At 40.9% G+C, this 23,165-nt stretch overlaps 2 protein-coding genes across 2 annotated transcripts, besides 33 other annotated features; both read right to left on the bottom strand.

Moving 5' to 3' along the window:
• Positions 1–630: part of a mobile genetic element that runs on past the window's edge.
• Positions 1–632: part of a mobile genetic element that runs on past the window's edge.
• Positions 1–632: part of a long terminal repeat that runs on past the window's edge.
• Positions 632–2,532: a mobile genetic element.
• Positions 633–636: a direct repeat.
• Positions 872–895: a tandem repeat.
• Positions 919–942: a tandem repeat.
• Positions 2,529–3,026: a mobile genetic element.
• Positions 3,027–3,030: a direct repeat.
• Positions 3,031–3,286: a long terminal repeat.
• Positions 3,031–9,854: a mobile genetic element.
• Positions 3,032–3,866: a mobile genetic element.
• Positions 3,986–4,033: a tandem repeat.
• Positions 4,024–4,068: a tandem repeat.
• Positions 4,135–4,732: a mobile genetic element.
• Positions 4,263–4,424: a tandem repeat.
• Positions 4,727–9,852: a mobile genetic element.
• Positions 9,594–9,854: a long terminal repeat.
• Positions 9,853–9,911: a mobile genetic element.
• Positions 9,855–9,858: a direct repeat.
• Positions 9,906–9,961: a mobile genetic element.
• Positions 9,941–9,973: a tandem repeat.
• Positions 9,974–10,209: 236 nt separating this feature from the next.
• Positions 10,210–10,726: a mobile genetic element.
• Positions 10,412–10,447: a tandem repeat.
• Positions 10,727–10,755: a tandem repeat.
• Positions 10,756–16,309: a mobile genetic element.
• Positions 12,575–12,626: a tandem repeat.
• Positions 13,810–13,952: a mobile genetic element.
• Positions 15,334–15,384: a tandem repeat.
• Positions 15,917–15,943: a tandem repeat.
• Positions 16,310–16,345: a tandem repeat.
• Positions 16,346–17,573: 1,228 nt separating this feature from the next.
• EKO05_0005282 (uncharacterized protein) lies at positions 17,574–19,472 on the bottom strand (the record flags this gene model as incomplete). Its single annotated transcript, XM_038940195.1, has 3 exons — positions 17,574–18,704; positions 18,757–18,950; positions 19,001–19,472. 3 exons carry the CDS (start codon positions 19,470–19,472, stop codon positions 17,574–17,576), a joined length of 1,797 nt encoding a protein of 598 aa, XP_038798300.1.
• A 682-nt stretch (positions 19,473–20,154) lies between these two features.
• Positions 20,155–20,185: a tandem repeat.
• Positions 20,186–20,779: 594 nt separating this feature from the next.
• EKO05_0005283 (Chitin synthase, class 7) lies at positions 20,780–21,908 on the bottom strand (the record flags this gene model as incomplete). Its single annotated transcript, XM_038940186.1, has 3 exons — positions 20,780–20,968; positions 21,027–21,598; positions 21,674–21,908. 3 exons carry the CDS (start codon positions 21,906–21,908, stop codon positions 20,780–20,782), a joined length of 996 nt encoding a protein of 331 aa, XP_038798301.1.
• A 502-nt stretch (positions 21,909–22,410) lies between these two features.
• Positions 22,411–22,440: a tandem repeat.
• The last annotated feature ends 725 nt before the right edge of the window (positions 22,441–23,165 follow it).

Raw genomic sequence — 23,165 nt, forward strand, 5'->3', positions numbered from 1 at the left:
ATTAATAACTAAAGTAGAGCTACTTGCCCTAGTATAGGTAGCTAAGGAAGCTATCTTTATCCTATAACTATTATTAGAACTTAGCATACACCTCTTACAATTAACAATTACTATTTAATATAACAATACCTAGACTATCTAATTAATTAATAAGGAAGTCTTAAAACTCTAAACTAAACTACAATATGTAGACATTTATAACTACTAGCTGTAATAAGAGGTAAATAAAGGCACTATGACAGTAACCTATATCCTATCTACTAAGATATTAGCTAACAGACTTATAAAGGCTCTGCCTGTAAGCAAGTAGTTAACCTTTCTAAGGCAGCTAGGACTAAAGAAACATACTAAACAAAGAAAGCTAGCTAACACCTAGATAGAATTACTTAACTAAAAGCTTACTAACCTAGAGGTATAATAAGAGCTAATTATGTCTAGCTTTAATAAGGCCTTAAAGCTAAGGGGGTGTGTTAGATAACTAACCTTACTAAGCCAAGTTGGGGTTTTAGGGTTAACCTTAGTTAACTTAGGGGCTAGCGGCACACACACATAAAATGAGCCATTAAGACAGATAATCATTAATTAATCACCTTTATTATCATCTTTACATATTAAGCATATTATCTAACAATTATACAGTTATAATTATAAACAAATATAGGAGAATTAGCATAGAAGAACACCTTCCTAGTATTATTTAGACTATCTAAGAGTGTAATACACCTAATTACTATATTAGCCTAAAACTATCTACTAACTACAAACTTAGATATTATTAAACTTTTTAACCTTCTATTATAGGGAATATCTACTAACTATAACTACTACTATAGGCATAAGTAGTAGCCTTACAACTACTATAAGGCTTCTTAGCAGTAGTAGTAGCAGCAGCAGCGTTGGCAGCGGCCTGCTTAGCAGCCTCCTGCTCCTCCTGCTCCTCCTTAAGCTAACTAAGGGTCTTACCTATACCTTTAATCTAGTACTTTAACTATAAAAGATGTTAGATAGTATTAAAATAGGTTAAAATATGCTATAATACCTTCTTGTAGGGGGTAATAGGCGCATATAGATTAGACTTGCTACTACTCTCCTCTAACATCTTCTTCTGCTTTATCTTAGCCTTAATAGCGCTAGCCTTAGATTAATCTTACTTCTTAATGTAGATGCTAGATAAGGTTAACTTACATGCGTAAGTGTTACTATTATAGAGTGTAAGCAGGTCTTTCTACAGTAAATAGTTTCTATAAAGGTTAGATTATGCTATAATAAGCCTAAAAGAGATAGAACGTACTCTTAAATTATACCTAGCAACAAGCTAGCCTAGTTAACAATAGACTTGCCTATTATAGTCTTCTTGTTAATAGATATAGACGCTGTAGTAGCAGGTGTTACAGGGGTAGTCTTAACGCTAGATACATTAATAATTGCAGCATAAGCAGTAGTAACTAGGTCGCAACTAGAGTAAAGGCGCGCTACATTGCTAGAAAGCCTTAAATAGCTGTTAGTGTACTTATTAGGGGCCTAAACGTGTTAAAAGATGCTAAAATAAGCTAAAAGGAGACAAAACACGTACTAATTAGCAATTCTTGTTACTATTATAATATTATCTGTAGTAGTAGGCCTAGGTGTCCCTATAACGTAGGCTACCCTATAAAGCTAGGTTAGTAGAGAAACAACAGTTCCTATAGATATTAATATTAGTAATAGAGTAGAAATAAAGCATACAACACTACTTAGCAGTCCTACTATTCTTAGTAATATTAATCTTGCAGTAAGTAGGTATAGACATAACAGCTATAGCAAATAGTAGTTAGTAATAGTTAGTAACAGTTAGTAGTAGGCAGTAGCAGTTAGGAACAGTCTAAAAAGGTTACTAGGGCGTGTTATGCGGTGCTATCTGCTAAAACATATTAGACCGTGCTAGAAAGACCTAAAAAATCCCTTAGCTATCTTTATAAAAGTGCTAGACAGAATAGGTTAGTACTTACTAAAATTAAGTAGGATATAGTAGTAACTAATAAAACTAGGGGTATAGATAGCTTATATGCTGCTAGCTACCTAGTTAGAGCTTTAGCCTGCGCAGACGGCTGCCTAGACCCTAGAGGTAAAGTAAGAGGTAAGAGAGGATTTCTGTTTAACTTTTACTAGGTAAAGGCAGAATTAGTATTAAGCCCTATCTAGCCTTATAAGGCGTCTAAAATGCCTAAACCTAGTTAGAATTAGCTATAACAGGACAGACAAAGTAAACACGTCTAAAGCTAGGCTAAAATAATACAGTATTACTAATTATACCATTATTTAAGCTAAACAATCTAGAGAAGGGAGGCATTATTAGGCGCTAGGCCTAGAGGTACCTCTGCCTGTCTTAGCAAGCTACTATAGGGCTAGTTAGCCTAGACTATATAAAGGTATTAGAGGTTGTTACTAATACTCTAGCAATTAGTCTTGTTACTACACACTACGTACCTTAATACACCTGCTATCCTCTTTAACTCTATCCTCCCTTGTAATCGCTTTGTACACTCTTTACAATAACTACCCCCTCTAGAGGGACTACTAGCTCCTTAGCTAGTGGCCTAGTAGCTATAACTAGAGGTAATAGTAAATGTAGCAGGTAGGGTGTAGGTGTAATACAAAAATAGAGTAGGTGTAAAACAGACAGGTTAGGTAGGAGCGTAGAGTAGTACAGTAGCTAACTTAGGTAGGTGCGCTAGGTAAAACAAAAACAACCTAGGTACGCGTAGGGACTACCCTAGGTAAACTATAGACTAGACTAGTAGCTAACCTACTAAGAGGCGGACCCTTACGTAACCACAACTAGCTCTAAGGTTTACCTACTACTAGCGTCCCTCTAGTCCACGCAAAACGCAGAAAGGACCTAGCAAAATACACTTAGTAGGGGAAAGATAGGGAAAGGAGGTATGTTATAGGCTTAGACCTTATCTAAGCCTTAAGTAAGATAGGGTAGTTACGTGCCCTATAGACATATTAGAAGGACACGTAACATGTTACCTCCTTGAGAGATATAATATGTAACAGAGCTTAGAGGACTATACTTAGGTGATTAATTAATTTAATTAGTGCCTAATTATTCTGTGTGCGGTACATTGCTTAAATACAAAGGGAATATTAGAGATTACATAATCTCGCGTAAAGGAGCGGTGTGGGCTCATCTCAGAAGCTTAGTGGCTAATTTTAGAGTGGAAGAGCAGCTTAGTAGTGATCTACATGCTTGGCCTAAGAAGAGAGTAACTTACTAGGTATCTACCTACTTGTCTGCGCAACACACCCCCTAGGCAATCTAACCCTAGATTGCCTGTTGTTAGAGCTGCTGCGTGGCTATCTAGAAACTTAAGTCTTAGTACATCTTTTAAGCCTTTAATTAGTAGGTTAGAGGCTTAGCAAATACCTTCTTTTTCTAGCTTAGAGCTAATTCTTTATGGTTTTCTGTTTTCTAGAGCAGCTAAACTGTTTTCTAGGCGCTTGTTTAACCCTGTGTTTTCTAACAACAAGCTCTTAGATTATTCCCTATCTACTTGTTTGGAGATTCTTACTAGATAAGGGTGATAGTAAGGTCTAAAAAAACGTCTGTTTGCTTTAGAGCCAATAACATTGTGCTGCCTAGGGAAAGTTACTTTTATCCTTACTTTTACTAGGCGTTTAGCTATCTATATAAGCTGCTTACCCACTTAATTTCCTCTGTTTCTTTAACTATCTCTAACAATATAGCTGTAAGTATACCGTTTTCTATTTACGCGCTTTCTAGACCTATCCTAGTTACTTTCCTTAGTGTTTTATTAGGTTTTATACTTTTCTTATAGTCTGCTAGCTACAGGCGGCGTCTATTTAAGCTTCTAGTATTGTTTTAATAGGCTTTGTGTGCTTGTTGTTAAGCTTCCTAGACCTATTTACCTACTCTTTTTAGCCTTTTACTTACTTTTTATATAGAAAGAATCTAAAGCTAAGCATAAGCAGCGCACTGCCCCTACCTCTACTACTCTTACCTACTACTAAGCTGCTGCTACTACTACTATAGGCTTACCTAAGCCTATGCCTATAACTATAACTGCTATACTACACCTCTACGCTTCTAGGCTCTTACGCTCTAGCTTACTCCCCTATAAGCTTGCTGCTGCCCCCTGCGCACTTGCCCCTGCCCCTAGTTTAGCTTTAGCTAACTAAGCTTCTTCTGCTAGGCCCTTAGGCTCTATAGACATCGCCGCCCCACACACGCCCCTTAGCCCCCTCCTAGCCACTCTTGCCGCCTACGCTCTCGCCCTTGCCCCTACCCCTACCCCTGCCCCTGCCCCCTCTGCTGTTACTGCTGCAGCTGCCTCTGCTGTTGCCGCTGCTGCTCTTGCCTACGCTGCCGCGCTCCCTACCCCTATCCTAGCTGCTCCTGCTGCCACCGCTGCGCCCCTGCTGCCCCCCCTACAAGCTTACAACCTAACGTAGGGTGCTTGTAGGATTATTCCCTATAAGGCCTGCGTTAACGCGCTTATAGTAAGCAGTTTAGTGCTAGTATATATTAACAAGGTTAGTAGCTAGGGTAGGTGCTGCTGGCGCTGTGCTAAGGGGCACTTATGCTACCCCCTGTAGGTCTTTATCTTTATAGAGCTTATAAATATTAGACTAATAGCTTGTTTAGCAACATTTAGCTTAAGCTGTTTAGGATTAAGCTAGTAGAGGAGCTTGTTTACTTAGGTGGAGTAACAACTTCTATAAGTAATTAAGATCGTGCTACTTTCTAGATAATTAGACTACTAAAGAGCTGCACCATATACCCCTAGAAGGAGCGTCTAGTCTCCTAATTGTTAGTAAATAACGCGTCCCTATAGATAAGCAACTAGCTACCTTAGTAAGCACTGTAGTGTATCCCTAGATGCTTAGTTTAGTAGAGGTAAGCTATAACCTAAGCTGCTAACTTAAAGTAAGTAGCTTCTAGGTTAGTTAGATAATAGGATAGCTAGAAGGTAGTATACGCTACATCTAGCTAAATTATAATTACTATGTAGAGTATAGAACCCACACGCTCTTAAAAAGCTTTAACCTCTTGTTTTAAAGCTTACCTGTTATGCTTAAGTAGCTCTTCTGTTAGGAATAGGATTGTAGGGAAGGACCCCTTCTCTACTACTCTAAATTTAGTAGCAAGCTTGTTAATATAGGCGTTGTGTGCAAGTGTAATAGTTTTTACAGCTTAGTTGTAGATAATACGTACTTCTAGGAACTACTTAGCAGCTCTATAGTCTTCTATCTTATACTTAGCCATTAAAGAGCTTATAAGTTTCTCTGCAGCTACTTAATTATCCCTATAGAAGGCTAGTAGAATATTATCTACATAGAACAGTAGCACTATCTAGCGTTTAGCGTTATAAAACAGGTAAGCTTCTTCTTTTAAAATAATAAGGCTAAGCTGTTAGAGGGTGGCTAAGAGCTCCTTATACTATAGAACAGGTAAATTACGTAATCTATATAGAGCCTATAGAAGTAGAACTACTTTCTCTAGTTTTGTAAAGCTATCTAGCAGCTTGCAGAGCACCTAGGGTTAATGCTTACAGCTTGCGTTAAGAAAGGCGCCTGCAACGTTATACTAGTAGAGCTCTAGGTTAAATTAGGCAGCTATTGCCACTATAGTGTAAAAAGACCTAGAGGCGAGCGTTGTAGCGTAGGTTAAGACAATTAAATCCTTAGCCTGTAGATCTCTGCGTATACAGATCCTTACCTTATATTTAAGAAAGTAACTATCTTAATCTAGCTTATATGTAAAGACCTATTTAAGCAGCAGAGGCCTAGCTAAGGCGCTTGCTTAGTCTATTTCTTTCTAGGTTCTCTTTTCTATAAGTGTGGCTATCTCTTTCTTACAAGCCTAGCGAAATAGAGCTCCTAGTAGGTAGTAGGCGAGATCCTTCTATTTCTTTAGCAAAGGTAGGAGCTTGTTACAGTGCGTGCGCTGCTCTAAAGGGATTTTTTCCTTCTTTAAGACAGACGCTGCGAGCACTGCGTAGATAGTAATAAGCTCTCTTCTACTTATGCTATATTTGTTCGCATATTTAAATAGTAGGTAGATAAGCTAGAAGTACCTGTGCTTTCTTATAGAGCTTATTACTAAGTACTATCCTACTCTATCCTTATAATTATTAGCAGGTTTATTACGCTTACAGTTATCTATCTAGCAGCTCTGCCTTGTAGCTAGACTCTAGACTCTCTGTTAATATAAGCGTCTTATTACTGCCTTATCTACTCCTATTGTCCTTTAAGAAGGTATTAGAACAATTAGTAATGCAGGTCTTAGTAGATCTTCTTCCTTAAGATCCTTGTTATCTACTAGCGTGCTCCCTTCCTAATTAGGTAAGTGCACTTCCTATAAGCCGTTAGTTAGATTCTCCTCTTTAGGAGCTTTCCTGCCTAAGGCTAGTAGCTCTGGCTTAGGCGTTAGGTTAGGGGATAGGAGGCCTGTTTCTTAGTGTTGTTCTGCATAGATTTTTAGCAGCTTACTAGCTAAGCTTACTGCATATATAGTCTCTGTCTTAAAAGCTCCTTTATTACTAGACTAGCTATCTAGCAATTAAGATTGCTCCTAAGTGTCACCCCTAAGCTAATGCTTAGAGCACTTACTAAGCGTTAGGTCTCTGTTAGGGAGCTTAATTACTTCTCCTGCGTTTGTAATCTCGCTAGGTTTATAGAGGATTTCTACTACTACCTCTGCTTCTTTAGCGCTTATAGTTGTAGATTTATCTACTCTATTATAAAAGAGCTCATTATTAAAGGTTATATTACGCGTTGTTATAACCTAGTTAATTATAGGGACCTATATCTAATAGATGTTAGATACTTAGTACCCTATAAGGTAGCTAATATGCCCCCTTAGAGTAACTTTAAAGCCCCTCTAATTACGCCTAGCTGCTTATTCCTTATTTAAGGGGTAGGCTTAGCAGCTATAGGCGTAAATCCCGCTCTAATTAGGTCTTAGATCTGCTGTTGCTACCCTTACCTGCTCTAGCTTATACTATTAGAAATACTAAGTAAACTAGAGATTAAGCTTCTTATTTAGGCTCTGTAGCTTATATGTGTGTAATAGGCTTATGTTATAGAGCTATGCTGCTGCTATAATAATCTCTAGCTAGAGCTTCTAGAGTAGGTTTGCTCTGCTCCTTATCTTAATAGATTTTGTAATTATCTCTTAACTAGCTCTTTCTGCTCCTCTATTCGGCTTATGTGTGTATAGAGGAGAGGGATCTATATCTATTCTCTAATTAAGCGCCTAGCGCTTATATGCTAAGCTCCCTTTCTATAGAAGTGTTACTGTATTATTATCTTAGCTAATTTTGTAGATTTAGAGCTTGTACTAGGTATATACCTAGCTTGTAAAGTTTGTAAGAACCTATAAGATCTCTAGTTGCGTTTTACCTTATAAAGTAAACATAAAGAGCTTCCTACTATAGTACTCCTTAATTACAAGCGTCTATAATTTGCCTTCTCTGCCTAACAGCATATTAAACAGGTTCTAGCTAACTCTCTAAAACAGTTGTGCTGGTCTCTCTCTCTTTCTCTGTAAGATTACTTACTTAGCGTAGGTTATTAAGCAAATCTTATAATCTTTTTAGAGCGTCCTGTTAATACGCACACTGCGCGCTCTTTTTACTAGTGCTTAGAGAGCCTCTAGGCCTAGATAACTAGCTTAGGCGTGCTATAGCTACTTAGGCAAGCTACGTAGATAGGATTTATAAGAGCGTTTTGTTGTTACTGCGTTAAGGATTAGAGGATAGAGAGAAAGTAGCTTATATTTAAAGAAAGTAAGGTTGTAGGCGCGCTAGAGAGTAGCACATACAACGCTTCTATTAAGATCTTTAATATATCCCACCTAAAGGGAGCTGTCTAGTCCTAAGTACTAAACTCCTTTCTCCTAGAGGTAAGCTTCTAAGATTATGTTAATATAGAAACCCTCTACTACTACAATGTCTTAAAGGAGCAGGTCCTTAGTATTTAGGCTGCGCTTTCTGTGTAGAGCGTTCTTAAACAAGTAAGCTTCTTATCTAGAGATAGAGAGCGCCTAGGTACCTACTTCTACTGTGTTAGTAGGCCTAGCAGGGCAAAAAGATCTAGGTACCAGCTAATTAGCGCTGTTAACTAGGTGCGTAGCAGCTCTATTATCTAAAATAGTACTATCTATTAATAGATAAGTGTTGAAATCCATAAGGTTGTATACCCTAGATCCCACGTTCTCTACTAGATTTGTTATTAATTTTAGATTAATTAGAGCTGCTTAGATGTTGCTAGAAAACTCCACTTTCTTAGTTTGGCTAGTAGCGGCTAAAGTAATAGCTAATAGAGCGTTTGCAGTCTATCTAAGCCGCTCTATTGCCTTTTAGGTTTCCTTGTGCTCTTAGTATCTAAGCCTCTAGCAAGTCTCTTACTTGTTCTTTTTGCTTATCTAAACAGGTAGTAAGGAGCTCCCTCTAACAGTAGTTTTAAGGAAACAGCAATTAGTAGGCTTCTATTTGTAGGTCTTACCTTTTTGTTTACAAGGGCAGACGTATCCTAAGAAGCTGCTAGCGTTGTTCCTAGAGCTCCTGCCTGCGTTATTTTAGCTAGATAGAGCGTCTAAGCAGGTACTAAAGGTTATAAAAACACCTAGGTTATCTTTACCTAATCTTATAGTATGCTTATGCATTAACCTACTAAAGACCCTTGAAGACTAGTCTAGATTAAGCGTTTTAAGCCCTAGGATACTGTCCTAGATAATCCTTTAGCTTATTGTGCGGGCCTACTCTAGGGCAATCTAGTAGCTTAAGGCATCTAAGAAATCTTATACAGCAAGCTCCCTAGTAACCTTAGAGAGCTTATATAACTTAGCTCGCATATATAGGTATAACTATTTCTAATACTAATCCTATAGAGCGGCTTAGCCTTACCTAGCAGCTCCTAGGTACTGCCTGTACTCTACTCTAACCTAGTTTTTAGTGCTTATATCTATTAGAGTAAGCTTCTCCTTTAGGGCTTATATAAGCAATTGTAGCGTTATAGTGTTTTAGGTAATAAGCTTTACTATTACTAGTAACAGGATTGCTAGGCTTACTGTAGTATTAACCTAGTTCTAGAGCTTCTAAAGGCGCTTAGCCTTAGCTGCCTACTTACTTACTCTTATTTTGTACCCAAGGAGCTCTTAGTTGTAGGTCTTAAGGATTGTTAGGCCTACAGGAGGCTTGTTAGGTTAGACACTCTAGGATTAGGTTAATTAAGCTGGTGGTTAGGTAGGGGCGGAGCCTATAACAGGTAGCCTAGGGGCTCTATTGTACATCCCTAGGGCGTCTTTAGTGTCTAGATCTACTAAATCCTATATGTTATAAAGCTTAGCGTGCCACATAAGTTAAATAAACTAATTAGGCTAATTAGACCTTAATTTAAGTTGATAGGGTCCTGTTAGGATACCTAAGAGAGCTTAAGCATTGTAGTTAACTAGCTCGCCTATAGTGGCGGTTGTGGAGTTAGGATAAAAGAAAAGATAATTAGGCAAAATTGGAGCGGTTAAGCAATGTCTAACAAGCTCGTTGCTGAGTGCGTAGGGAGATCTACTGTGCTTAGGAAGCTAGGCTTATAACTATAACAGAGCTTAGAGGACTATACTTAGGTAATTAATTAATTTAATTAGTGCCTATTTATTCTGTGTGTGGTACATTGCTTAATTACAAAGGGAATATTAGAGATTACATGATCTTGCGTAAAGGAGCGGTGTAGGCTCATCTTAGAAGCTCGGTGGCTAATTTCGGAGTGGAAGAGCAGCTCAGTAGTGATCCACATGCTCGGCCTAAGAAGAGAGTAACTTGCTAGGTATCTACCTGCTTGTCTGCGCGACATAATACTATATTAACCCTTATTAAATCCTACTCTAAGGCTAGTCTATAACATATATAGTCTTGGACTTACACAGGACGTTAAACTTATTATTTAATTAATTAATTAATTAATCTACTTACCTGTAGAGTACGTTGCAGGCTTTTTTATAGAAGAGAAATTAGCAATTTAGTGTGCTATCCCCTTCTTTAAGACTTACAGGAGCTCTAAGCCTTATTTACTAGTAAAACGCCTTAGTTATTAAAAATTAGAGTTTAAAAGTAAACAGTGCTAGGTTGGCTGATTTCTAACAAGGAAATCTGCCGATTTTCAACACATCTAGGCAAAATTAGCGCACAAATTAGCGAAAGTACATCACACACAACAAAGCAAAATTTCAACATAGGGCCCTGCACACTAAAAAAACATTAGAATCTATCTTAACCTAGCAAGGATATACTATCCTAAGCTTCCTAAAGCCTCTAGGCGTCTAGTTGCTACACGCTGCCTAGTTATCTAACCTAATCTATTGTAAAAATTTTTAGATTTGCAGAGCACAGACCTCCCCTAAAAAACAATAATCTTATCTTATCTTATCTTCTAAGATCTTACCTTAACAAACACAACAACTAACAAAACATCCTATCCCTACTAGATAGCAACAAGCCTTTCCTTAGCTTTCTGCTTTTAACCCTTTCTTTCTACTCCTAGAGGTCTACTAGTTAGGCTAGTAAGAATAGAACAAAGGCAAGAATAGTAAAGCTAAGACTGCCTTTTCCTTGTTTTTTAGCTCTAAAAAGCAGATAGAGACTAGGTACCTTTTTCTGTACAAAAATAAGCTTTCTTCTAGTTATTTCTTAGTTATTTTGTCTTAAAAAAAAAGAAGGAAAACCCTACCTAGGACTAGGACCTAGGACCTAGGACTATAGAACTAGAACCACTACCTAATAGAGACTAATCTCTAAACACAGGGACAATAGAAATAAGCCCCCCTAGCTCTCTAACCCCTCTAGGAGAGATGTACTAGCCTATACTAATCCTAAGACCTCTATCTATACCCTTATTATCTACACTACACCTATAATCTACTCTAGGAATACACTAACCTAGTATATTTAACAGGACTACAACGTTACCTCTACTCTCTGCCCCCTCTAAATAACTAGCTAGTAGACCTACTACTCTAACAGTACCTAGACTTCCCCTTTCTAATTTAATATAGCTACTAGACCTATAAACTAAGCTTCTATTGCTAAAATAGTAAAAGAAGCTCTATCTATTGCTAGGACAATAGTTATCTAGGCTTCTTCCCTAGCTACCTTAAATAAGGAACAATTAAACCTCCTAGACCTTCTAGAAATCTTTTAAGACTATACAGAAAACAACATAATAAATAAACAAGGCCTCTCTATTCTAGCCTTCTAAGTATCTAACCTTAAAACAGTGTCTAAATTAATTAAAATAAGAGCAAAACTCCTTTAGAAACCTACCTTAGCTACTAAGACTCTTACTATTTAACCTTCTACTTAGCCTACTTTATACGCATCTACAGCTTTAGCTAACCTTCCTAAGAATATAGACTAGTAAACAGTTATAAAGAAGAAGCAACCTACTATTATAAAGAACTCTCTAAGTACACGCTAACTAGTTCTTACACTAGAGCAAGAACTACCCTCTTTTGCCCCCCTAGAGATGTGTAATGCTTTTAACAAGGCCTTTATAGATAAAGGAGTAAGCCTCCCTATAATTACTTCTACTAGCCTAAGTAGAAGGAATAACATTATTTTTACTATAACGCCTTCCTTTACTACAAAATACCTGCTTAAAAACTAAGTAATCTAGTAATTAGTTACTACCTATAAGGAAGCCCTTCTAATAGAACTATAGCACAAAGTAATCCTACACAACATCCCTACGTCTCTAGACACAAACTAGGACCTAGAGGTGCTTAAGTTAGAGATAACTACCTTTAATAAAGGCCTAATAATAGTAGGAAACCTAGACTAGCTAACAAGCTATAAAAGGAGATAGAAGTAACAACTAGGATCTGTCTGTATAGCGTTTACAATAGAAAAAGAAGTACAATAAGCTATACGCAATAGACTATACCTACTAGAAGCTAGTATAAGAGTAGAGAAGTTTGTTTCTACACCTCCTACTACATAATACTAAAAATGTTAGCAATTTAGACATATAGAGAATAGGTGCCTTAATAGCACTATATATAAGATATGCGTAGATAAACACTCTATAATACTATATAAGTGTAACATATGTAGCACTACTAGTAAAGCCTATATATATACTATACCTAAGTATATAAACTATATAGAAGTATATATAGTAGATAGCATTTAATATACAGCCTATAAGGCTATAATAAATGTATAAACATATCTAGAATACTAGACAGCCTAAGAATTCTATAAGTAAATCTAAAAAACAGTGTATAAGCTACAGAGAGCGCCTTATAACTTATAGTAGAACTTACTATAGACCTTATCTTAGTATAAGAACTATAGCTTACCCCTACTTAATAACAACCTTTAGACTACTTAGACACACGCTCTGTAAACTACCTCTTCTTTACACAAATCCTACCTATACTATAGGACTATAGCATAAGGTTACGCGTTCTAGCCTACGTTCTACATTTAACACTAGTACAAATTACCCTAACAGCAGACTTAAACCCTAACCTAGACTTTCTAGCTATTACAGTCTAGTAGTCTAGGTTAAACTTTATAATCTATAATATATATAACTAAACAAACATATAAGGAATAATAATAGTAGAAAGAAAGCCTCTAAATAGCTAAACTCTGCCTAACTTAATCCTACTAGGGGACTTTAACACCTACTACCCTTAGTAGGACCCTAATATAACTACTATAACACTAAAAGCTAGTAGCTTTATTACCTAGATAGAAGAGTAAAACCTAGAGCTACTAAATAACCCTAGTACAGGCACCTTCTATAGGCTAAACATGAGCAGAGAAAGTGTTCTAGACCTTACCTTTGCTACGTACAGGCTTATAAACTAGATAGAAGACTAGCAAACCCTAGTAGGCATAGGCTTAGACTACCTAGGCATTCTGTTCACAATTACTATGCCTAGAACACAGCTCCTAAACAACCCTACTCCCTAGTTCAACACTAAGAAGGCAGACTAGGACCTATTCTAGAAGGAGCTAGCAAAGGAATTAGGAAAAAGCCCTGCCCTAAATACTACAAGCCCTAGACACTCTACTAGCACCTCTCTACTCCTTATCTAAGGAGAGAACAGAGAGCTAGAAAAGCAACTTAAAGTAATAGGAAAGGAGCTTACTACAGCAATAATAAACGCAGCTAAGACTGTAATCCTACAAAGCTCTACTAGTGTAAGAAGTAAGCCTTAGTAGAACCTAGACCTAAAACTACTAAGGACAAACATGCTTAACAAACAACGCCTCCTATAGAGAGAACTAGCTACTAGCCCTACAACTACATACATTTAGAAAAAGGACTACCTAATTACTAGAAATAACTACCTATAAACAGTAAAAGCAGTAAAACACAACTACTAGAATTAATTCCTAGAAAAAGAGGATATAAAATTAATCTTTAAGGTATTGTCCTATACTAGGACTATAGGTAACTAAAGTATACCTGCTATACAAGGCCCTAGGGGAATAGAGAACTCCTTTTAGGGCAAGTGCTTAGCACTAAGAGACACTCTCTTCTCTAGACCACCTTCCTCTTAGCCTATAGAGTGGAGGACCTACTAAGAAGGTAGCTAGGAATAGCCACCCCTTACTAAAGAAGAGCTAGAACACGCCTGCTCCTTACAAATCTAAAGTAGCTCCCTAGAACTAGATATAATAAACTAGGAGATTATTACTACAGTATATAAAGTAGAAACAGATATATTCTTCTATATGTTCTCTACACTATTTAACTATAGATACTACCCTTAAATCTAGAAAAGAGTAACAGGAGTTATCCTAAAAAAGCTAAACAAACTAGACTATGTAGCCCCTAAAGCCTACAGGGTAATTGCCCTCCTTAGCTGCCTAGGTAAAGTTGTAGAAAGACTAGTTACTAAACAGCTTAGCATACTAGCTAAAACAACTACTCTACTACACCCTTTATAACTAGGTAGAAGAGTATAAAAATCAGCTATAGATGCCTCTATACTGCTACTAAACTAAGTGTAAGAATAAAGGAAACTAAAGCGTATAATAACTACAGTATTCCTAGACATTAAAGGAGCCTTTAACTACGTCTTACTAGGCTAACTACTTACTATCCTACAACAACTAAAGCTACCCTACAGCCTAATAGCCTAGATCTAATCCTTCCTCTCTAGACGCTAACTATAACTGTCCTTTAATAGTAAAATAGAAGAATTTAGTAATATAAACGCTAGAATCCTATAAGGAAGCCCTATCTTACCTATCCTGTTTCTAATATATATTAGACCTCTATTCTAGTTAATTATAAACTACTTGCTGTCCTACCTAGACAACCTAGCTATTAAAGTATTATCTACTAGCCTAAAGAAAAACATCTACCTACTAGAAAGAGATATAGCTAGCCTATTTGCAAAAGGATCTAGCTGTGTAATACAGTTTAATGCGCTAAAAACTAGACTTATCTACTTTACTTTAAGCTAAAAGGCAGAAAACTACACTTTTACCCTACTAGACAGGTCTACTATAACACTAAAAAAGACTGTTAAATGGCTAGGAATGTACTTTAACAACAGGCTCTCCTTTAAGGAGCATGCTGCTATAAGGATTAGCTAAGCAAGAAATACCTTCTATAGAATGTGCAAACTAGCAAACAGCAGTAAAGGCCTTATACCTACTACTCTCTAATAAATATACCTAGCCTGTGTTACTAGTATAGCAGACTATAGATGCTAGGTCTTCTAGAAGTAATAAGCTAGGATAGCAAAACAACTATAAGGACTACAGAACCTAGTACTTAGGAAAATCTTAGGCACCTTCTAAACCTTACCTATAATTCCCTAAGAGGTAGAGGTAGCACTAGCCCCTCCTATAATAAGGCTAAACACTGTAATAAGAAAATACGCCTTTAGAGCTAGAAAGCTCCTAAAGAACTACCCTATCTACACTGCTATAACACAGCTAAAATCCACCCTACAAAACACAGACCTAGACTCTAGTACAGAGTAAAGAGAGGTTAACTATACTAGGCTAAGAATAGAACCTCCTACATAGCTTATGTAAATTACATAGTCTATAGAAAAAGCTATACCTAGTATAAGAGAAGAGAAACTAAAAGACTTCTACTTCTGCCTCTAGAATAAGGCTACTGCATACTAAACAGAAATCTTAAAACTACTAAAAGAAGAAGAAGTAAAAGCACATAAAACACAGATGCTATAGAAAGTAGGAAGTAATTTACTAGCTATCTACATAGACGCTTCCTCTGTAGAGGGAGGCCTAGAGATAAGAGTAGGAATTATAGTCCTAGACTACAACTAAGAGCCTAAGGAAATATACACTATAAACTATAACATTAGTAAAGGCTAAATTATATACAATAGAGAATTAGAAGAAATAATAAGAGGCTTTAAAATTGTAGCTACTATAGCTACTATAGGACAGGACATCTAAGTCTTTACAGACAACTAGGCAGCTATCCTAAGACTTAAAACTCCCTTAAATAAGCCTAGATAGGCTTAGCAAATACGCTGCATAAAGGCAGCTAAAACTATTAAAGATAAAGGAGCCACAATAAGCCTTAAATAGGCCCCTAGCTACTAAGACATTACAGGAAACAAGAAAGCAGACCTTCTAGTAAAAGAAGTAACAAAAAAGAGGCCTACCTCTAACGCTATAAGTATTGCTATAACTAGAATCTAAGTAAAAGCTATTATAACAGACAAATAGGTTTACAAACTAGTTACCTATAAAGCTAAAGTAATCCTAAGGAAAATAGACACCTACGCAGCAAAATACTAGCTAGGACTAATAAATAGGATAAAACTACCTAAAAATACCAAATAAGAGATAGAAAGTGCCTACTACTAACTAAAATTAGAATATAGATATAATAAAGCATACCTCTATAACCTATAGAAGATAGATAGTAATAGATATATCTACAGCTACACACAAACAACTTAACACCTCCTACTTAGCTATAAAGAATATAAATAAGTAAGAAAAATAATGCAGGACAACCTATAAGGATAATAACTCTTAATGCAACTACTACTACACATAACCTAGGGAATTCTAGCTACTCTAGCTTTTATTTTAGACACTAGAATAGGCACCTGTAAGTAGTACCTACAATAAACAACAGACACCTAAAAAATGCTGTTAACCCCCTAGAGCATAGGCTCTTACTACAGGACTCTAAACCTATATTTACTACCTTTTACAACTACGCTCCTTAAATTACTAGAGTAGCTTAACTGCTCTCGTCTTATATAGTCTTAGACTCACACAGGACGTTAAACTTACAAATCAAATCAATCAAATCAAAATCAAATCAAATCGGCGAAAGTAAACAGGGCCTTAACCACCTGCTTATGTAGGCTGGCGAAAAGTGTTGGGGTACCACACTCTGGGTTGGGGTTGGGTTGGGGTCGCACTGACCATTGGGTCGGGGTTAGGCTGGGTTATAGCTGGCGTGGGTAGGGGTTAGGTTAGGTCACAGCTAGTGTGGGTAGGGGTAGGGTCGGGTTAAAATTACTACCTGACCCTGACCGTCTTTCTCGTCGCGGATATCGCCATAGATGCGGCCGTAAGAAGGAGGGGGCAAGCTTCCTTCTGTCGCATCGAGCGTGATGAGATCACTCTCTTGCAGAAGGGTCTCCCGTCTCGTGGGACTTGTAAAGTCGGTCTGAGCGGCAGCGACATCTTGTGCCTGCTGAAGCACAGATTGTAGCACGACGTCTTCCGCTGTGAGTGTGTATGTTCTGAGGGGGATTGAACAACTATTGTGAATGACAGAAACTTATTAGGTAGGCTGGGCTTGTTTAAGTTAGTCATTGTATCGTCAGAAGAAAGACGGATGTTCTTGTATCTGATGAATTCAAGGCTGCATCAATTATGTAAACCTTGCGATTTGGCTGTGCTACAGACGGAGTAGTAAGCAGTAGACCAGTAACGGCGCAGTGTTTCACTGTTTGTGTAAGCGAAAGTGAATTGATCACAAAGAACCTATTGATTGGTCCTTGCTCGGTGCTAAAATCCTACGATTAGTAGCGGTGGTAACGCTACGCAAGAAGCAAGTATTTAGGTACTATAAACGGTATGCCTTATACTAGAACCTCGTGCATAACACAAGTAAGACAGCAGAATTGTGGCCAATACCTAAAGTGGAACATAGCTTGCCTGATTTTTACTTTCACTGCGTTACAGACGGTGTATAAACTTAACATCATCAAACCTCTTATTTCCTGCATCTTAATAGAGATGAGAGTGTGTAGAACTGTGGATTACATAAACCTCAAGACTCTTTGCTACATATGTTACAACTTAATAGCTAAAACTAAAAAGTATATGCATGCATACGCATTTAGCCTGTGTAGGGCAACCCTTAGGTCTCGAGCACACACTAATAACGATCTATCTATTAGAGAGTCCTGTTTTCTGTGTTGTTCTATTCTGCTCGATTACCTGCCTACAGCAACTGCACATCTATTTAGCCTTTGATCAGTCTCTGTAGCAAAAATAGTCAGTAATCTGAAAAGCTTGAAGAGGCGAAGCGTTGTGTAAATACTACGACAGGCCGTACTGTGCTTTGAACCCTTCCTCCAGACCATTCAACCAGATACCGGCCGCGTACGCTCCTGGGTCTGGGATCTTACTTCTATCTTCACCCATGCCATCACCTACGTACGTCGCGCGTCCAAATTTTGCTTTCATCTCCGCGGTATCCTGGGCCTTTTGCTGGGCCACCTGTACGCTCCTATTCAGATCTTTCGTCTGGACCAGTGTGTTGATAAAAGGAATGAGGACGTCCATGACTGTTCTATCTCCTTCCCGGGCAGAAGTGTAGTTTTTGAGATTCTTGAGTGCTAGCGCCGCCGCTTCAGAGACTGTGTCGATGGAGAGTGGGACATTCGAATTGAGTATTGCGGCAGAGAGCGCATTGGTGAAGGCTGTGACGAGAATGGACAAGATAGCGCCGAGGGATCCGCCAACATCTTCGACATTGTCTCCTACACTCTCAAGAAGTGCGAGGACGCCTGGTGGATCCTTTTCGACTGAATCAAGATTGGTGAGGATGTTCTTGCAAGCACCGGCTACGGCCTCACCACAGTCTCCGTCGCCCATTTGTAGATCGTATCGTGTGATCTGAGGCTCAGCGGCAAGGGCGTCATTGCATGCTTTCCTGAGTGCTGGAATCAGAGAGGATGGTGTAGCGGGTCCCTTTGCGCGGCCAGATTGATCTTTGTATGCAGCATTGGCCTTGTTCCGCAACTCTTCTGTTTCTCTGCTGAAGTTTGTGGGACGGTAGCCATTCTTTGGCCATGCAGGGGCATTTGTGGGTGCATCGAGGAGTTCGATGACTTCCCCATCTGTTAATTCCATGCCTTTTGCCATTCCGGACATATTTCCTAGGGTGATGGAGAAACCTTGCCCGTTGAGAGACGTTTCGAGGACGCCTGCGTAAATGCGCACGGGCTTGAGGTTATAGTCTGATTCGAGGACTTGTAGAGCGATGTTAACCATGGCGTCAAACTCCAGGTTTGAAAGCCCACCAAAGTTGTTGACAAGCATGACAATAGAGTCGGACGGTGAGAAGGGTACAAAGGCGCGGTCGCTGTCTTTGGGATCGAGAAGATACTTCAGCATTTCTTTGACAATATCTTCCGGCGCTGGCATGGGGGAAATCGTTCGGAGGCCCTGCGTTACTCAGACAGGGGAACATGGAATGTCTTACAGATAGTCTTCTTACTGGCTCGTTATGAATTCCCATACCGACTACACAGGCATCATCTGGCACTGACTCGAACGCTTCTCGGCCAGGTACATGACAGTGATCTAAACTGGTACCAATAGTCACCAGTTGCGAGTTACCCAACTCACCAATTCTGCGCACTCGCTCGAAAGCCCACCCTTTCTGGCTGGCTGCTCCGGACAACTTGATAACTAAAATCCAGTCAGCGATGAAGTAGTCGCGGTGTGGCCTGGGTGCTTACCGAGCAAATTGCCTGCCAATCCTCTTCTCCCAACCGTTTCACTTTTTTCTCGACCTAGGGCTGCGTCTTCAGCCATGCAAATAACATCGACTTCATACCCTAGAGCTTTCCCCTTTTCCCTTGCAAGACCAAAGTGCAGCATATCACCTGTGTAGTTCGTGATACATAGAATGACACCCTCCTTTGAAGGCACGTTCCTGATTCCTGCCATGATCTGCTTTGTGCTTGGTGATGCAAAGATATCACCACAAACAGCCGCTGAAAGCATGCCGTCGCCCACGAAACCAGACCATGCGGGCTCGTGGCCCGAACCACCGCCGGAGATGATGGTCACTTGGTCCGGTGGGTGTGAGGTATTGTAGACGACGCGGTTTGCTACGTCAAGACCCATGAAGGAGTTGCGCTTGACAAGCGAGTTGAGCATGTGGACCACCACGCCTTCAGGATTGGGGAAGAAGTGTTTTCTGGACATGCTTGCGGTTCACGGAGAAGTCGTAGGATTGAGTCGTCTGGTCTCACGGCTACTCTATAGCTTTGCAGTTGTATCCGTAGAGCTTTGGTATTAAGTATCTAGCACAGGTCAGTATAGCCCCTGCAGCGACAGTAACTATGAAAAAGTGCTCATTTGCAGGACGCATGACAAGAGACAAAGGGCTGTACATACACACCAAGACCCACTTGCTCGATGACGATGTGAGCAGCAGGTATCCTACGCGACAGCAGATGGCCAAATGAATCAAACTCTGGATTTCAGACCTCGAAATCCTGGCCGAATAGCCGTGCCTATATATGCTCCCCCCGCATGATGTACCCTGATCGCGGACCCCGCTTGTCACCCCTCTTCGAGCTTCGGTGCGCCATCAGCCACATGCCGTACCGCTTTTCAGACCTTGATAAGTCGCATTGTTTGGCCGGACACGATGCAAATGCCAACATTGTAGCCTGGAAGCGAAATCAGATCCGTAGATTTACTGTATGAAGGCAAGTCAAGGTCAGGTGGTGAGCGCGTGTTTGTGTATTTGCGACCGGCATCACCCGATGCGGTAATCCGGGTGGCTGATGACGGTGCTTTCTCATAGCTCTAGCTTAGAGCTCAGGACTCGCTCCGGCGCCGGGTCTGATGGAGAGTTGCTCGGCACGAGGCTCGGCACGAGACACCCACACCCACACACACCCATACCAACATGTACCAGTGGTGTCAGCTTTAGCTTTGGGATACACCATCGAGAATTTGGTTGTGGTGGGAGCGACGCGGTCTAGCCATTCTGGGTGCATATACTCGGTGCTTTAGGAAAGTGTGACGTCGTCTCGAGCCGCGTGGGTATGTGTACATGCCCTAAGTCAACATCCTCAAAAATGAAATAATTCTGGATGTTGGTCGTCGAGTAGTCTGCCAAATCACTTCCTCTGCTCGTTGTTGCAATCTACGCGCACCTAATGTGCATCAAGTAACCAGGTAAGACGTGCTGAAAGTACTGCATCGTCGCAGTAGGCTGATGGATTTTACACTATGTACGCTATGGTAGTCGTTAGAGCCCGGTCGCAGCAAAGTAGAAAGCACGTAAACAAGTGCCGTATGCTTCAAGACCTCCGTGTATCGATAGCTGCTATTCAAAACAACAACGCCACCTCTTCCTCCTCCTCTTACTACTAATTACGAGTCTTGTTACTCTGGCCTACCATGGCCCAAACGCGCCAACAACTCCACATGATGCAGATGGTTCATTTACACAAAGAAGGCTTGATAAAGAGACGGGAAGAATAGATGAAATGCTCGGTTCAATGACCCAGGTTGGAGTACTGCGAGTGTCGAGGGTACGGTTGCTGGTACATGGACGACGCGTATTCAGACTCTTGATAGACGGTTCCGCGTTTGTCCTCGTCTTGCAGAAGTTCCTTGACTTCCCAGTTGTGTTGCTTGACACCAACGGAGAACTCGAGGTCTTCGCGAGTGATCGAGTCCCAGTACTATTTTTAGATTGGTTAGCGAGGACCCAACGCTTGGGGTAGAGTGGAGACTACAAACCTTGTAGACCATCATGACTGCGAGCAGATTGCAGATGGTAGCAAAGAACAAGCCGTCAAGATAGTGCTGCACACCGTCACATATGGTGTCGCCGAAGACGTACAAGATGACTTGTCCGATGATGAAGAAGAAGACGCCAAACACAATGTCGCCCATGGGCCAGCGGTCCTCGAGCGTGCCTAGCACGAGGATAATCTGACTGACAAGATAGACGAAAAGGAAGATGGCGTTGACAATGTATGTGACGACGAAGATGCCAATGGGGTTCTTAGCGTCCAGGCCGGCCCAGTTCTTGAAGGTAAGGAGGGAGATGGCGCCACCAATGATGAACATGGCGAGGGAGGTCAATCGCAGCAGCCAGACGGAGAGTGTGGTGCCGTCCTCGTACAGCTGAAAGCCCACGAAGCCGTTGATCAGTAGGCTGGTGCAAAGGGCAGAAACAAGGCCGTTTTGAGCCGCGGCGAAGTAAGGGTAGGCGGCCGAGCCAGGGGCGGCAACGCCGGCGTCGAGGATGAGCGAGACAATAGTCAGGAGGAAGTAGATGTAGAAGAAGGAGGTGATTTCCTTTCGACCTGTGCAGGCGTGTCAGCATGGTCGCACACGGCACCAGCTTGCATGATGGGCATGGGTGCAGGGGCGCAACGTACCAACCGCCGTAAACTTGGAGCGGACGTGTATGATCATGATGACCGTCATGATCAGGGCGAGGATGTGCATGAAGTCGTTGGCGGCTTGGAAGATGAGCGTGTTTGCAATCTCGATCGTGCGCGCATAGCACTTTGTCTGTATGCCGGCGCCACCGTTGATTTCCTGGTGGCCCACGAGGGCGCACAGCGGTATCGACGCCTTGTCGCATAGCGTGGAGAAGTCGCCAAAACCCATGGTGGAGCGTGGACAGGGAGCGTGGTGTCGCCGCTTGCGCTCGGTGCAATCTTCTTGGGCGCGGCGAGGCTGTATGGGCGGTGTGCGCGGTGAAAAGCGGCGCGGAACAGCGACAGCCGAACGAGGGCGATGACTTAGGGGCGCTGCGTCGCGATGTGTCTGGGACAGGCAGGAGCGAGCGTGGCCGGTGAAGCAGGCAAAAAACAATCAGCAGCGAGGGCAGGTGCGGTGGGGACCGTGGGTCTCAGCTGTCAATCCTTCAATCCATGTCCCTGTGGAGAGTCGCTGGTGCTGGGGGCTGGGTCAGGTAGTCAGGTGGTCAGGTTGTCAGGGAGTCTAAGGAGCAACGAGCGACAGCGCGCGCCAGAGCGAGCAGGGCCAAGCACGCGCCAGCCGAACCGAACGAGCCCTTTTCTTTTTGCCCCTGCCGCAACCGCATTCCGGAGGGCGTTGCGCCTCAACACATTGCCATAGTCCATCTGCCCCTGCACGCCTTCTGTCAAACAACAACAACAACAACAACAACAACAACTGCTGCTGCTCTGCGAGCGCAATGAGGCCTCTGCTAGTTGGTGCTGCTTTCTTTTCTCTCTAGAAGAAGCTGAACGCTCATCTCGGGAGCTGCGAAATGCATCTGTCCTGTTTTTTTCGCCAGGTTGAGGTCAAGCACATGCAGAAGATAGCCCTCGATGCGGCAGACACTGTACAGCAAGCTCAGTTGCTTGCATGTCATCGAGTGTGGTTTGAAAGAGTACAGATAGCTGAGGATACCCTACAGTGGTCGAATCATGACCGAGTCTCACTCACTGCTCTCTAGCTGGCGCTCTACACCATGACTACGTTGTACGTTTGCGCAACGAGCGTCCTGCAGGTTCCATTCGATATCAAAATTGTGCCTTGTACTGCTAAGAGCTTGTAGTTCCTTCTTTTCGAGCTCAAAGTATTGTGCCGCAGCTAGTGAAATACTAATTCGTGGTATGAGTTCTTCTACAATGTTTTAGTTGCCTTGCATTCAGGTGTACTGCTCAGTAGAATGTATGTAGATGACAAGATGTTGCAGATTTTTCAGAGTAAGATAACCACCAGAATAGACAAAGACCCTAATTGACATTGTCAACGAAAGTTCGCATCCTCTTTCTGGCTCTCATTTAGACTTGTATATAAGCTTAGTTAATGATTGCTGTTTCCTAGCCTACGCTGTTCGATTGATATAATTTTGCAGCATAAGAGTGAAGATGTCTCGACGCAATTGTTGGC

Source organism: Ascochyta rabiei, chromosome 8 (assembly GCF_004011695.2).
Source record: "Ascochyta rabiei chromosome 8, complete sequence".
Taxonomy (NCBI): Eukaryota; Fungi; Ascomycota; class Dothideomycetes; order Pleosporales; family Didymellaceae; genus Ascochyta; species Ascochyta rabiei.